Raw genomic sequence first — 14,443 nt, 5'->3', positions numbered from 1 at the left:
GAAATCAATCCTGAGGATTCAGTTTTTGAATTACAAACAGAAATGATTAATTGCATCAGCACAATCAACGAAAAGTATCACTTTATTTTAAGGTATCACTGCTAAACATGTTGCATGCACTTACTATTATAATAACAATAAATGCATAATCACATGCAAGTATCCCTAAGCTAAACCCTAATATAGCCAAATAAGTATTTAATAAGTAGTTTAGCAGTTAATTAATATTATTCTGTACATAAATGTATAATTGCACTGTAACATTGAGCTTGTCAAGTATGCAAATAAAAATGTTTAGAATCTACAAACTGAAAGTAAAATGAGTGAAATTAGTTTTTTTTTTTTTATTATTACTGAAATACTACTATTAATAACATTTAGTTTTGAGTGTCTCCAGAGCTAAACCTATAACAGGGCATTTCATGAGTAACTGTAAAGATGTTAAACATTTATTAAATAGAAATATACAAAGCATTAAGTCAAATAGTTAATCGTCAGCTCAGAAAAAAAAAAAAAAAAAAAAAGCTTAGACTAAAATGACTAATTTCTCTTGTGCGCCCAATTATGGAGGAAGATAAATATGGGGATGGCTAAATAGATGCCGATGCGGTGGCCTAATAAATAACAATACAATGCATCATTAACACTAGGGCACAGTGAAGGAGAGGACTTTGGTGAATTAGCTGCATGAACTAAATAATGCGGTGCGAAATCTCAAAGAAACTTTTTTGTTGATTGTGCTGATGCGATTTAAAAAGCCCAAGTAAATAATTACGCCTCCGATTAAATCACCAGCGCAGACCACAAATACTTTATAGAATTACTACCAAATTCACTCGAGTGCTGAAGTCATTGTGTTTTTGGAATCTGCAGGTTTTATTTCAGAAACTCGATGCCTGGGATTGATTAGCCTCATAACATGAATAATGTGATGATCCGAACAATGACATGAAAAATCTGTCTCTCTTTTTTTTTTTTTAAACTGTTCCAGAATCCATAACTAATGCAGCATTAATGCACGCTTCATTTTTATGCATACGAAATATATTCCTTCAATTTAGGATGCGCAAGATTGAAAGGATGACAAGACGGAGACAAATGTTGGCACATCGCTGGTATTGTAATCAATAATTTAGTGGAGCTGATAGAAATGATATTTTAATGAGATCCAAGGCACAGAAAACCTATGGAGAACGTTTTCATTTAGTATTAATATGAAAATGCTATGTTCACTTTACATCAATGCAGAGCAGCGCTTGTCTGGGGAAAACACTCCCTTTGTTGTGTGTCTGTGCGTATATATATACATAGAAGTTCAAAAATGTGTTTGTTGTACCGCCTCGCTACAATGCTGTCAGATCACACACCTATTTCCTATAATAACCTGCTTTTAATCTCAAGTGCATTTAAACGTATTAGCAGTCGATGCTGATGAGATGTCCGTTTCACCAGTCAAGACTTTTTTTTCTTAAAACACGTACGCACAAATGAAGTCGTATTTCTTGTGGGACTCTAATGAGTAAAACTAATTTTGTACGAGGTGATATAAAAGGATTCCTTGAATCGAAAACAAAACACATTTCTTTTCAAGCGCAACGAGCAGCTCATTAATTTGATCTTATCAGATGTGTTTAAGAGCAGAAACAGGCTAACTACAATACCGTTAGCAAAACAATTACCTATTGATACGCAGTATTGATACAACCGGCTACACAGATTCATCCTCATTGCGGCTGTCGTTAATTTCCACTTACTGTTTCTAGACAAACTAGAAGCAAAACGAGACTGTTTGAAGCTAACATCTGCTTTAGTGCTATGGACATCAGCTGATGCGTATTCCCAAGGGTTTCGCTTCCATTTCCAACCCATTATGTCATCGGCTATTGACAGGCGAGCGTATACTGAGTTACGCTCATAGCGAGAGTCTGAGTGAGGGAGTCCGGTGTGCGCGCACACACGCACACACACACACACACGCGCACACAAATATCTGATCATCGTTAGCAGGGGTTGGTGTCACTCAGCAGGAAGTCTTCAGGGGGGAATGAGCTCCGACTATCTCTCCCGTGCAGCACAGAAAAAGAAACGGCTTCAACCACTCCCTACGTTTCTTTGACTCGCTCTAGCCCACCCGTCCAATTATATCTCATTGTGGCTGAGCATTCATATCCCTCTCAATCCTCTCTCATTCATGGATTTCATTTTCCCACACCTTTCTCTTCCTCTCTTTAATGTTTCCATCCTTGTTATTCCATCTACCTCTTCTCCGGCTGTTTTCAAAGCTGGCTTTATTCCTCTCTATAGCTCTAGACATGCGAGAGACCACCTGCAGCAGGGCAGGTGAAGCTTTTGTGCTGACAATTCAACATGTGAAATACACACACGTTTTTTTTTTTTTTTCATCTCCTATACGTGTGTGTATTTTGGAGTTATACTTGCAAAATGACTTCGACCACTGCTAGAAATGACTAAAAACTCACTGGAGAATAAAGCTTCTAATATTCAGCTCCATGGCTCAGGAGAAAATCATACAATAGCGAGAATTGTTTAACTATCCTGAGCATGGGTAAAGATTTTCGGTCCTCTAGGGAAGGAGAGATGCTTGCACAAGCAGATTTACTGCTCCGTATTGACTCAAGACTTGAGAACCAGCCTCTGCCGCAATAAAAGGAGAGGAAGGGAATCTTATCCAGCCAAATTTAAATTAAATGTAGATAGAGGTCACGTTTGCTAAAAAAGAGAAAAGAATATAATGAAGAATATATATATACATATATATAATTTTCCATATCTGTGAGGATCTTCTTTTTTTTTTTTTTTTTTAAACGTTCACTTGACATCACCGTCTGACAACCCTTTTTCATTTTCAATACCAGACTGTATCAAACAACAGCGGTTTGATGTTTAAATGAGGTTACAGAACAAACTACTGAACTAGAAACACGTTCTGCCTCTGCAATTGTTTTGTTCTGCAACTGCACGCAGTATGAGAAAACACACTGTTTGCTAAAAAAAAATTACCTGCATGACGCTACGGCTCAAACTTATGCTATTAAACTGAAAACAAAAGCAGTGTGGATGCCTAGTTAATTCCTAATCCAATGAAGACAGACAGTAATGCAGCTAAACTGCATTTGCCAGCGCTAGTGCATGCAGTCGGCGACCAAAACACACACACACACAGCATGACACACACATTAACTTCACAGACGTGCTGTACAAAATGTGAAAATCAAGAGAAAAAAAAAAGTTTAAGCTATCACAGCAGCGGTGAGAAAGGTAAAAATTGTAACAAGCATCTACATGGCTGTCACTTAAAAAAAAAAAAATTGCGTTCTTATATGTTTGTAGACAATTACGCGTCTTTACGTGAAATGTATAAGAGATGCATGATTTGTAGTGTTTCTACTTGCATGCACATATCAAATATCAATTTTTGTGAAAATCCATTTTGTGTAACAGTAAAATCAGTAAGTTTACTTTTTGCAAAACACACTTTCTTTTCACTATATTGTTTTTGAAGCACACAGCACTGTTACCCTGAAGTGAATTTTTTTGGGCATAGACTGCAGTCTAAGATGAGACACAGGTGAGGAATTCGACACAAAAGAAGAAAGGCAAAAAAAAAAAACGAAGAAACAAATCTTATTACGATTCACAATCTACAAGATGTGACGTGCCGTGTGTGGCTACCGTTTCAGCAGGTGAATAAAAGCAAAGAAAGGCAAAAGGAATAACGAATGGGATCCTGTAGAATCCCTGAGGGTGTGATAACTCTTTCTGAATCTGTCTGTATTATTTGGAAGTGAGTCATACTAAATTTGATAGATGAGAACAAGTCTGCGTATCATTCTTTTTTTTTTTTTTTTTTTAACTCTCGCAGCAACTGTCTTCAGGAAAAAAAAAAAACCCTGAAATCGCTGTAACAAAATAACAATATTGAAACCGAAACAAACCCCTGCTAGCGCCTCGGATCCAACGAGCCCAATATGACAGATATTTGAGAGACGTTTCTCACAGCTAATCAATTACGGGTGTACACAAAAACAAGCCCTGACATCTTGTCGATGACATCTGTTCAAAATCAGATGAGGAATTATGAGGACGCTCAAACGCGCAAGCATTTACAGGATGAATCCTTAAATACGCCTTATTGGTATGCACAGACACACATGTACACACACACACATCGAACGGCGCTGGGACAGCAGAGGCCCGGACAGCTGGTGTTGTGTGTGTGTTTGCCGGGACAGCGACTGTTAAGGTGATGAGTGAGGAGCGATTTGGTAGCAGCATGAGGCAGGTTATCTCTCAACAGCCTTATCATTCTTTATATCTGAGCAATAACACACCGTCTAGAGGAAAGCAGCAGCCTGCCATCGTAGTAATGCAAACACGCGGCCAAAAACAATCACCGCAGCCTCTCACGTGCCACACAATTTCCATGCACCTTCAGAAAAGTCAGCCAACCCCCATTTACTAGAACGGACTAATTCAGTGACATCTGTCTACATTCGGCCAGTGAGTATCTCACAAAAAAAAAAAAAGCACAGACAGATTCACACAACTTATGAAACAGAAAGCACTGAATGCAATTAAACAAGAACCTCAACACAGCTGATACGTTTGAAGTAAACGACAGTCTTGGGTTTTTGAAGACCTCGATGAAATAAAGTAAAAAAGAAAAACAGTTTGAAAGGTAGTGATGTGTTATTGACTCTGGATACAAATGGGATGTTATGCAAGAAAACACACACACACACACACACACACACACACACACACACACATATATATATATATATATATATATATATATATATATATATATATAAAATATAAAAATGTAAATAATAAAAATAGACTTGTTTTATATAAAAATCTATAATATATATATATGTTTGAAATAATAATTAAAAAAACACTGCAAATTATCCAAACTAAAAATACACTCTGTATACAATAAAAAAGAAAAAGAAAACATCCAAGCAAAAAAAGTTAGTATAGGATATGGAATAACTATAGTATAAAAGCAAAACTGACACTGCAAAAACTCACAGCATGAATGAAAAGATGAGAACAGAGAAGGATGACCCCTGCCGAGGGTTTTGAGGGAGGAGGGATATGAGGAGGAGGGGGTGAACACAATGCTAGCACGTGTCACCCGCAAGTAGCAGAAGAAGAAGAGAAGGAAGAAAGAGCGAGCGCAAGACGGAGGGATCGGGATTGCCTTACCTCGGGTAGGTAGAGGAACGCGGGGGGACACTGGAGAGAGTGTGTTAGCATCCCTGAGCCGGAGAGCAGAAGACAGCCTGTGTTGGCCATTGAGCACAGCATGTGGTAGCGGGACGTTTTGCGCATTAAGCTGGGAGATCCTCTCTCTCTATCTCTCCCTCTCTCTCTCTCTCTCTCTCTCTCTCTCTCTCTCTCTCTCTGAAAACCTCACTCTGCCTCTACTCCTTCTTCTTTGTTTTGTGCAGAAGTCTTTTTGATTCTATCTGCTTCTCTTTTCTGCTGTTCTTTCTGTGGACTGATTCTTTTTCTCAGCTGTTCTGGAGGTGGGCTGAACGCGGGCGTGCGAGTCGTCTGAATGGTCCTGGGCCCTCTGTCATCAAGGCTCGGCTGCGCACTTTCACTTACACTCTTACACACGCACACACACATACGGAAGCCAATGTGAGCCCTCGGAGAGAGAAAAGGGGAGGTTCTGCTCGAGCGAGGGAGAGCAGGAGGAGGAGGAGGAGGAAGGGAGGGATGCTGAGAGGGAGGAGGCAGGAGTTCCCGGGGGTATTCAAAGATCAAACAGACCCACTGTAGAAAATGAAGGGAATGTATAATGACATCACAACAGCTGATCTCGGCCATTAATTGCACAGCCGCGCGCCACTTTCTGCGACGATTCGCAAAACATTTGATTAGCTTTTTGATTCATGAATCACTCTAATCATCATAAGTCCGGTAAGGAATAAAGGAAATGACACCTGAATAATTATTCAGTAATTTAAGGTGATCAAGGGTGATCTGGCCACCAAAGCCAGAGTCTTGTTCCAAGGTTTGGGAGAGTTAGACAGCCCTAGGCTGGACTGGGATATGTATTGGGTTCATTTAGGGTCTTTGGGGGGTTGATCTATTTCTCTTTGGATGCAGACACACCAGATGTGCCCCCATTATGGGGAAGGAAACCCCCACCGATGCACCGAACTGCAGCCGCCAAACACAACCATGCAACCCATCCAACAACATCCTTTGGTGGAAATGTATTGGTTTTAATAGGGTCTTTTCTATTTGTTCAGAGAAAAATATAGTGCTTAGAATGATGCAGAACAAAAAAAAAAAAAAACATTCAGCTTTTTTTTTTCTTTTGGCAAAGGAAGGAACAGATGTGCGACTTTTGATTATTGTTTTGATTTTAACATAAACTCTGACCTTACACCGAATCTTGATTTATTGATCTCTCAGGTAAGAGTTATAATGTGTGGTTTGTACACCAAGTCTGCTTTATGGTTTTCTTAGTAATTAAATTGTAAATTATGGTAGAAGTGCTGTAAATTCCAGCTGGAAGCTAAACTTTTCGGAGCACAAATGACTGACCACGATAGAACCATTTTACTAAATTAATGCTATTTAATATTACTAAAAAATACTATATTACTTACAATAAATTAAATACAATTAAATATTAGCTATTTTTATTTTTCAAAACCTTTTAGAGAGATTAACAAGATCTTTGTTTTAATTATTTTTAAAGTTGTTTGTTGACAAATCATAGTCTGTAAACAACATTTCTGTCTGGACAAATGATATAAAATGTAAAATTTTTTATTAAAAAAAATTAATTACTTTAATAATTCCAAGCCGTCATATTAAGTTCAACTATTACAACTTCACGACGTACATTTTTACAAAATATATGTCCACCTAACCGTTCACGTCTTTCCATGTACAATCTTTTAGTTTTAGATAAAAAAATATGAAGTACCTGAGATATTAACAGTTACTATTATTATATTAGATCATTACTTCCTGACAAATCCTTGCAGTCAGCAAATAACGATTCAATCTGTACAAATGATACCATTTTAGCAAGTGAGAATATTGGTGATTAAAAATGCCTGTCTGAACTGATAAAATGTGCTTGAAATATATCTATAACCTGGTATGTAAGCTAAATTAAACAGATATTATGGGGTTCAAAGTGAAAATGTATCTTCATTTAATGCTGATGAAAATCTTAGATATTAAGCCCCTCACTGATGACTCTCAATAACACATAAATCTCTTTTGTCACGTAAGCATGTAGTGGACACGGTCATCTTTACCACAGAGCACGCTAGTGTGGGTGAAAGTGTGCGTGCTCTCATTTGAACAATCCTCTCATACACTCATTTTTAAGGTTTATATTAGACGTTATCGCAGTTTCACTGACATTTTAGCAATTTAAGGTGCAGAAACAAATCTTTGAGGCTCCTTTTCATTCTGCTCTTTTGTCTTAGTGTGCTGTCACTACTCTGTTAACAGTGCTAATAGAAACTGATGAGACATTAGCTGTAATGAGCTGAGTGAGCTAAAGAAATAAAGATGAGTTCACTAGGCAGTCATTTCCACTAAAGCTAACTCTGACCATAATACCAGTGGACAACCACAAACACTCATTAGTATTAAAGGTCTCTATGTCCGTTTCTAGTCCACACTCATAATGGTCAAGAGAAGGAGAGATTAAAGGAGTCTAATGCAATGAGAGAAACTGTCAGTAATAAATAAAACCTTCTTGACAAAAGCTAAACCGTTGCTCACCTTGTGACATTATGATTCTTTACATGCTGCATTTCTGAAAAATACATTACAATATTCGCCAACAAAGAACACACTGCTGAATCGATCTCCACACATGATGGATACACATACTCAAGAAAACTGAAGTAAAACCTGAATATGTTATAGCATGGATTTTTCACACTGCCGTTTCTACAAGCTCCATTTGCAGCCATATAGACACTCAATCAGCGGGGACAACTGTAAGATCCCTGTTGGCACAGAAACATCAGTGCAGATGAGCGTAATGACATAAGATTTCAGACTGTATCAATCAAACCACACACCGCTACTTCAAAGCCATTCAGGTGCTGTGACTACTCTAAAACACACCCCTCCACCAGTTACAACAAATCACTTGCAATCACAGAAAGTAGATTGTGGCTGTGAGCCAGGATGGGTTACGCGTTCCGATTTGCTTTTTCCTCTTATTCATGAATCCATACATCCCACAGGAAATAAAAACACACAAATGTCAACTCTTTAAAAGGATATTTCACTCCAAAATGAATTCTGTCATCATCTACTCACCATCAAACCTGTATACAACACTGGACCCCATTGACTTTCATTGTGTGGGCAAAAAAGGGGACAAATAGTTTTTTGTCCTCTTTTTTTTTATACAGGAAAAAACAGACATAACAAGTCTGCAACAAAAACACTTTGAAACATTTCTTATCAAATTCATCCAAGTTCAAATGATCTGAGTTGTGCTATCATATGTACTCTCATAGCTCGTCTTTTACTGTCTGACAACAAGTGTCTCATTTGTTTCTGATTTTATTTCTCTTCATAAAAAACATCCGAAACAAAGCTGATATTCAAATCATACATAACCGAGATTTCCTATAAGCCTCCTGAGCTATAAAAGAGCAACGCCCGAGCAATAAAACCTCCCCCCGAGATGCGTTTTGGCGGATTTCCTCAGATAAAATCTTCATAATCAATTATTTAGCATACATATATGTCGATCAATGGCATGCGTTGGCTTTACCCTTGCAATTTTCATGTTCTCCTGTGCAAATGAGGACAGTGGTGTTTTATCATGTCTGTCATGTCATTTATCATCTCTGTAAAGATGCCTCTTCGAAGTTCACCGGGAAGTCTGAGATTTTTTCCGACTTTTATTTTTTTCCAACTCATCCTTATGAGAACTTAAATGCCCTGTGACATTGAGAACTTCAAAGCGGCACTGCTGTAACTTCAAAGATGGTTTGAACTCTTTTTTCAGCCTCCCCGTGACAGAGAACGTCTTGTTTATTGACACAATGCAAAAAGCCCAGCACGAAAGATGGGATTGGGGGTTTTGGGGCGGCATCGGGGCAAGAAGGTGGTACCTAGTACAGCGTCGAGGGACGGGGGGAATGAGAGTGGGAGGTGGAAAAGTATGTCTGATGCATTCAAAACACAAACGGTCATGAAAAGCTATGGAGTCCCAGCGAGCTCCGGACGCACGTAAAACAAGAGCACGCAAAAAAAAACTGGTTGTCTATTGGAAAGTGACTTTCACATGCGTCCTCCCTGGCTGGTAGAGGCGCCGTTTGAAACGGGGAATCAAAGGGGTTGAATCCTGACAGGGGGCTGCCACATTAGGCATTCTTCTACCCTCGTCCCCTAAGGTGCTTATCCTCTGCAAAGTGGAACAATAGCAAAGAAGAAAGTCAAATGTGTCTCCTTACTCTTAAGGTGACTGCACGGCATTACAACATCTGACCAAACTAGGAATGAAACACTGCTGTCTGGTTTTAACGCTGATTATAGTGTGCCCACGTTCAAATGTGTAACCACCCATCAATAACACCCACTGACTCAACCTATGTCCCCTATATCATCCCTGGAAGCTGTAAAAAATGTATATACACTGTAAAAATCTGTAGAAACAGGGCACAATGTACTGTATATACATATACTGTATATCTATATATCTATATATATCTATATATATATATATATATATATATATATATATATATATATATATATATATATATATATATATATACATACACACACAGTATATGTGTACATGTGTATATACATACATTTTCTACACATTCACACACATTATATATATATATATATATATATATATATATATATATATATATATATATATATATATATATATATATATATATTTTTACATTTATTTATATATAATGTTTTTTTTTTATTTAATATAATAGTGCACATTACACACACACACACACACACACAAATATTTATGTATGTGTATGTATGTGTGTGTGTGTGTGTGTGTGTGTGCGCGTGTTTTATGTTTTCTTTTTGACGGAAATGCCCATAACAAAAAAGGTGCCGGCAATTTTCTACCAGGAAAAACAAAATCTATCTTAAATCTTAAAAAATGCATTTGTTCAAAATGATTATAAAAGACAGGAAAGGTTCTTTAATTGAAGAATCACTCAACGACAGGACGTAAAAGAACAGCTGAATCAGTTGTTTTAACAAGTTCACTGAAACTGTTTAAAAGCAGTGATTCACAGAAATGAGTCAGACCTCTCATTACTAGTAGAAAACACAGAATCCTGTTCATTCATGTTTGTGTATCCAGCAGAATTAAGAGTGTGGTTCAAAACCAGCAAAACACCATGAATCAGCCTCACAGTTTCACCATTTTTCCCTCTCTTACTTCATTGAGTTTCAATAGCAGCCAGTTCACATGGAGGTCATGAGCATTGCATAAGGCAATGGCTGTCCAACCACATTACCTGCAACAGTCCAAACAAAGCTGAAAATCTTGCAGGGTGACGCACTAATCTGCCGTTTCACTGCAACATGAGAAAGCACCGAGGGAAGTTTCATCATATACAACAAACCATTACATAGCTGTAGCTTATGACTACCTGAGGCTCGCTAGTCAAGAATGCTGGGTACTTATTGTCTCACATCTTGCTGAACAGCAGTGGGGGTCCACAATGAATAAACCTCTGGCATGATGATTGAGAGCATGTGCTTATTTTTTCATTTCACTGCACGAAATTGAATTTGACTTCACACTGCGCCATATTGCATTAGCTCAAAGGGTAACTTGTGATTACCCAGAGTACAATGGGTTTATTAGGGCATAATTGAAAATATAATTGTAAGTAAATTAGCTCACTATTGTGCGAGTGTATTTTGAAGCGATTAGAGCCGAGAGGGGCTGTGCGATGAGTCGAAATGAAGGAGCTAATTATTGATTTGGGAATCCAAGCCGGCATTTGCCACTTCCGATGTGAACCTGGGAAGCAGGAAAAATGAAAAAAAAGGAGAAAACAATTGTTTTGTTTATTTTTGTTTTGTTAATTGGTTTTGTTTCTCTCTGTGAAGTAGCTAGAAGCATAGCTGAATTAGAATATTTACAGTAACACTGAACAATACTTGAACAATATTTATTAATCTTGGATGATGGTTGGGGATGGTAAGATTTTTAGGTCTCTTTAGGCATCTTTTAATTAGATCTTATCATCTATTTTATGGTCACCAAGGCTGCATTCATTTGAAAAAAAAATATTATACAACATACTATACAACATTACTACAATTTCAATTATGTTTATAATGTAATATACTTAAAATGTGATGACAAAACTGAAATTTCACATATTTCTTATCACAGTTAAAAGCTAGAAGTATTTTCAAATTAGACAAAATATTTATACTAACACGATAATACAGTCCTGTATTACCTGGTAACATAACAACTTATATGATAAGGGATGATATGGTAACCATGAACAATAACAATAAATCATTTGTTCATCTTGGATAATGATTGTGGCTGATAAGATTTATTTGTTTCTTAATTGGATATTATTGTATCCTTTTCTCACAAGGTTGCATTTATTTGGAAAAAAAGGCAAGGTATTTTATAATATAACAATATAATTTAATATATTTGAATGTGATGGCAAAGCTTGATTTTCAGCAGCTGCTATTTCAATATTTTCAGTATTCAGTGTTACATGTTTATTATCACAGTTGAAAACCGTTTTGCCATTTTAAAAGTATGATAGTCTGTAGTTAGATAGTTAGTAAATGTACAATGTTGAAATGTTTAAACATATTATTAATAAACAATGAAGAACTTTCACAAGATTTAAAAATGTAAAAAAGATGTAAAAATTCTACCTGATGCAAAAAAAAAAAAAAAAATCAATCAGACAAAACTGGTAATGTTTACCCGCATTCCTCTGTGAATGACAGGTTTTCAAATTCAGCAAACCACAGAAATCAGTTTTATTGTAATACCACCTACTGTATTATGGGAAAGGTTGAACCTGAGAGAGTGTCTACATTTTTAATACCGTAGAATGACCACAGAATGAGTGAGAGCGTGTAACGTGTCCCTCAGGCATTAATCTCAATGTAAAGGTGTGAAGTTTCCTGGTTTAAGAATCCAGCACTACCAGAATAGGATTAGGAGACAATGGAGCACCTGAGGGACAGGGCAGCATGGGACAGCCAACCGTGGGTGAATTACTCTAATATCTCTACATAATATAATTTCCCACAGTGCTCTCTCTCACCCCTTCACCTGAAATATTGGTGTGGCTTGCTGTTGGCGATAAGGCTGCAAAATCCGAAAGTAGCACCCATAAACAGAGTCTATGGCACATGGCACTATTTCTCATTTCTCTCTCTCTCTCTTTCTCTCTCTCTCTCCCACACTGCCTTACAGGCCCAGGGGCCTCCCGACCCTTTTAATGTTGAGCAAATCTGTTCAAAGTTCATCCATCATTCGGGCAGCGCACTGAGACAGCGCTCCATCGGCCTCCTCTGCTGCTCCATCATACTCTCCATCACATAGTCTTTTCTTTTCTCCTCGCCCTCCAAAAAAAAAAACTTCAGAGACTCTGCATGCCTTTGAGGTGAGGAGAGAGAACGGCGAACAGCGCAGTCTATATGTGCATACAATATCTTAACACCAAGAGTCTAAAGCGACTACGCCACATCGGAATTCGTTCTGAAGACGTACAGTAGAGTCTTCTGACGTCATGTGGAAATGCAATTCACCAAAGCAATCCGGCTTGTTCTGGTTTACTTCTCTCTGACGCCGATGTACAATATATGCCTGATGAAATTTAAGCTCACCTCCACTGGAATTTGCATTTCTGTGGAACAAATGTGTGTGATTTATTGAGGCTGTGGCGCACCGAGGGAAGCTCGCTCGGCAGAAACGGTGTTTTACCATATATGCAACCTGCTCTGGAGCGGATGTTTCAATTTCAAGATCGCAGAGGGAAAACCCCTCGCTTTGGGTAAATTGTCAACACATCTCAAGATGATTGCTAAGTGCACCCAAGAGCATTATGGTGTTTGCATCAGTGCCTTACGGTTTTTGCATTATACAATACAGTTGTTAAAATATATTCACGCAGTATCTGACTTTTATTTATAATTCGAAGTACAACGTTCATCTTCTGCTCTCACAGACTAAATAAATTAAATGCATAGTGTCCACTTGTTTCAAATATAATTTTATGAAGAATAAAAAATTCAAAATATGGGTGAAATAATAAATGCTATTACCTCCAGTGTAATCCAGAGACATTACATAGTCTAACCTGTATATACTAAAATTTAAAGTGCAAAAGAACAAGTGATCATACCAAATTGTATTATATTTTGAATGAGTAAAAATGTCTTGCTGACAAATGGGTAAAACATAGTGGTTAAAAGGATAGTAGCAAAAATTTAAGATGCATTTTTGTTACACTGCTTTTTTCCCCCTGCAAATCATTGCAAAAATGAGTGAGTCATTATTTTCAATTAAATTAAACGGGACACATTCTAATCTATGAAAAAACAAAGCTGCATTGACTCGTATATTAATACAATTTTAATATTGTTAACAGTATTCTTATTGGTCTACATTCTAGCCATTTCCATTTATTTGATTTAATTTATATCTACTTTTGATAGGAAAAAGTGTTAAAGCTTTAATAAAGCATGCCTACAGGAATGGCCAAGTCAGAGGAACATGCACAGAGAGATAAGGCTGAAAATAAGAGGTTAATTTGGAAATTATTAACTATTAATATTTTTTAATGTAGACTCTTTGAGTCTCTGAGACCCCAGTCAATCTCAACAGACCGTGAATGTTGAAGCTGATCTCTGAGGTTGTAAAAGTTATGAAATTATGGAAACTGAGTGAAAAAGAAAGGGAATTGAACAGACAGAGGGTATCAGGTGGAAATGGAGAGAGAGAGAAAGATGGAGATGGAGTGAGAGAGGAAAAGCGAGAGTGAGCACCCAGATGGAAACAACGCACCTTGGCCTGCCTGACACAGCCCTATTACCATAAACTTCATTTTTCTCCCTGAACACTCAGTAAATAAGAGCGGGAATAAGTGAACAAGCCCATCCGGCGTTTCGAGGAGAAAATGGGAAGAGAGGAGGAGGAGGAAAAGAGGAACGGGGGAGCTGCTGAAGGACTCCGACACAGAGGAGATGCCTCGTACAATCGAGCAGCTCTATAATATCAATCAAGCATGACGCGTAAATTTTCTTTCTCGTGCTCGTGTTGATTTATCCTTAGCCTCGCAGGTAATTCAGCTTCCCTCCAGAGACCACGCACACTCATTCTGTTCATATACTTCTTTTAGCACCCCCTTTCTCAATTTACATA

At 37.6% G+C, this 14,443-nt stretch overlaps 1 protein-coding gene across 6 annotated transcripts in view; it reads right to left on the bottom strand.

Annotated features, from left to right (window-relative positions):
- rbfox3a (RNA binding fox-1 homolog 3a) overlaps window positions 1-14,443 on the bottom strand; it is a 363,663-nt gene that overhangs the window by 96,016 nt on the left and 253,204 nt on the right. The window contains exon 1 of one of the 6 annotated variants that reach the window (XM_043253942.1): window positions 5,236-5,616. The exons of the other annotated variants lie outside the window; for them this stretch is intronic. Coding sequence (XP_043109877.1) covers window positions 5,236-5,361 — 126 coding nt within the window. The 5' untranslated portion in view covers window positions 5,362-5,616. Of the gene's footprint in view, window positions 1-5,235; window positions 5,617-14,443 lie in introns of those variants that run through there. 6 annotated transcript variants of the gene reach the window in all.

The sequence above is a fragment of the Puntigrus tetrazona genome, chromosome 12 (genome assembly GCF_018831695.1).
Source record: "Puntigrus tetrazona isolate hp1 chromosome 12, ASM1883169v1, whole genome shotgun sequence".
Lineage (NCBI taxonomy): Eukaryota > Metazoa > Chordata > Actinopteri > Cypriniformes > Cyprinidae > Puntigrus > Puntigrus tetrazona.
This window is presented reverse-complemented; position numbering and strand designations above follow the sequence as displayed.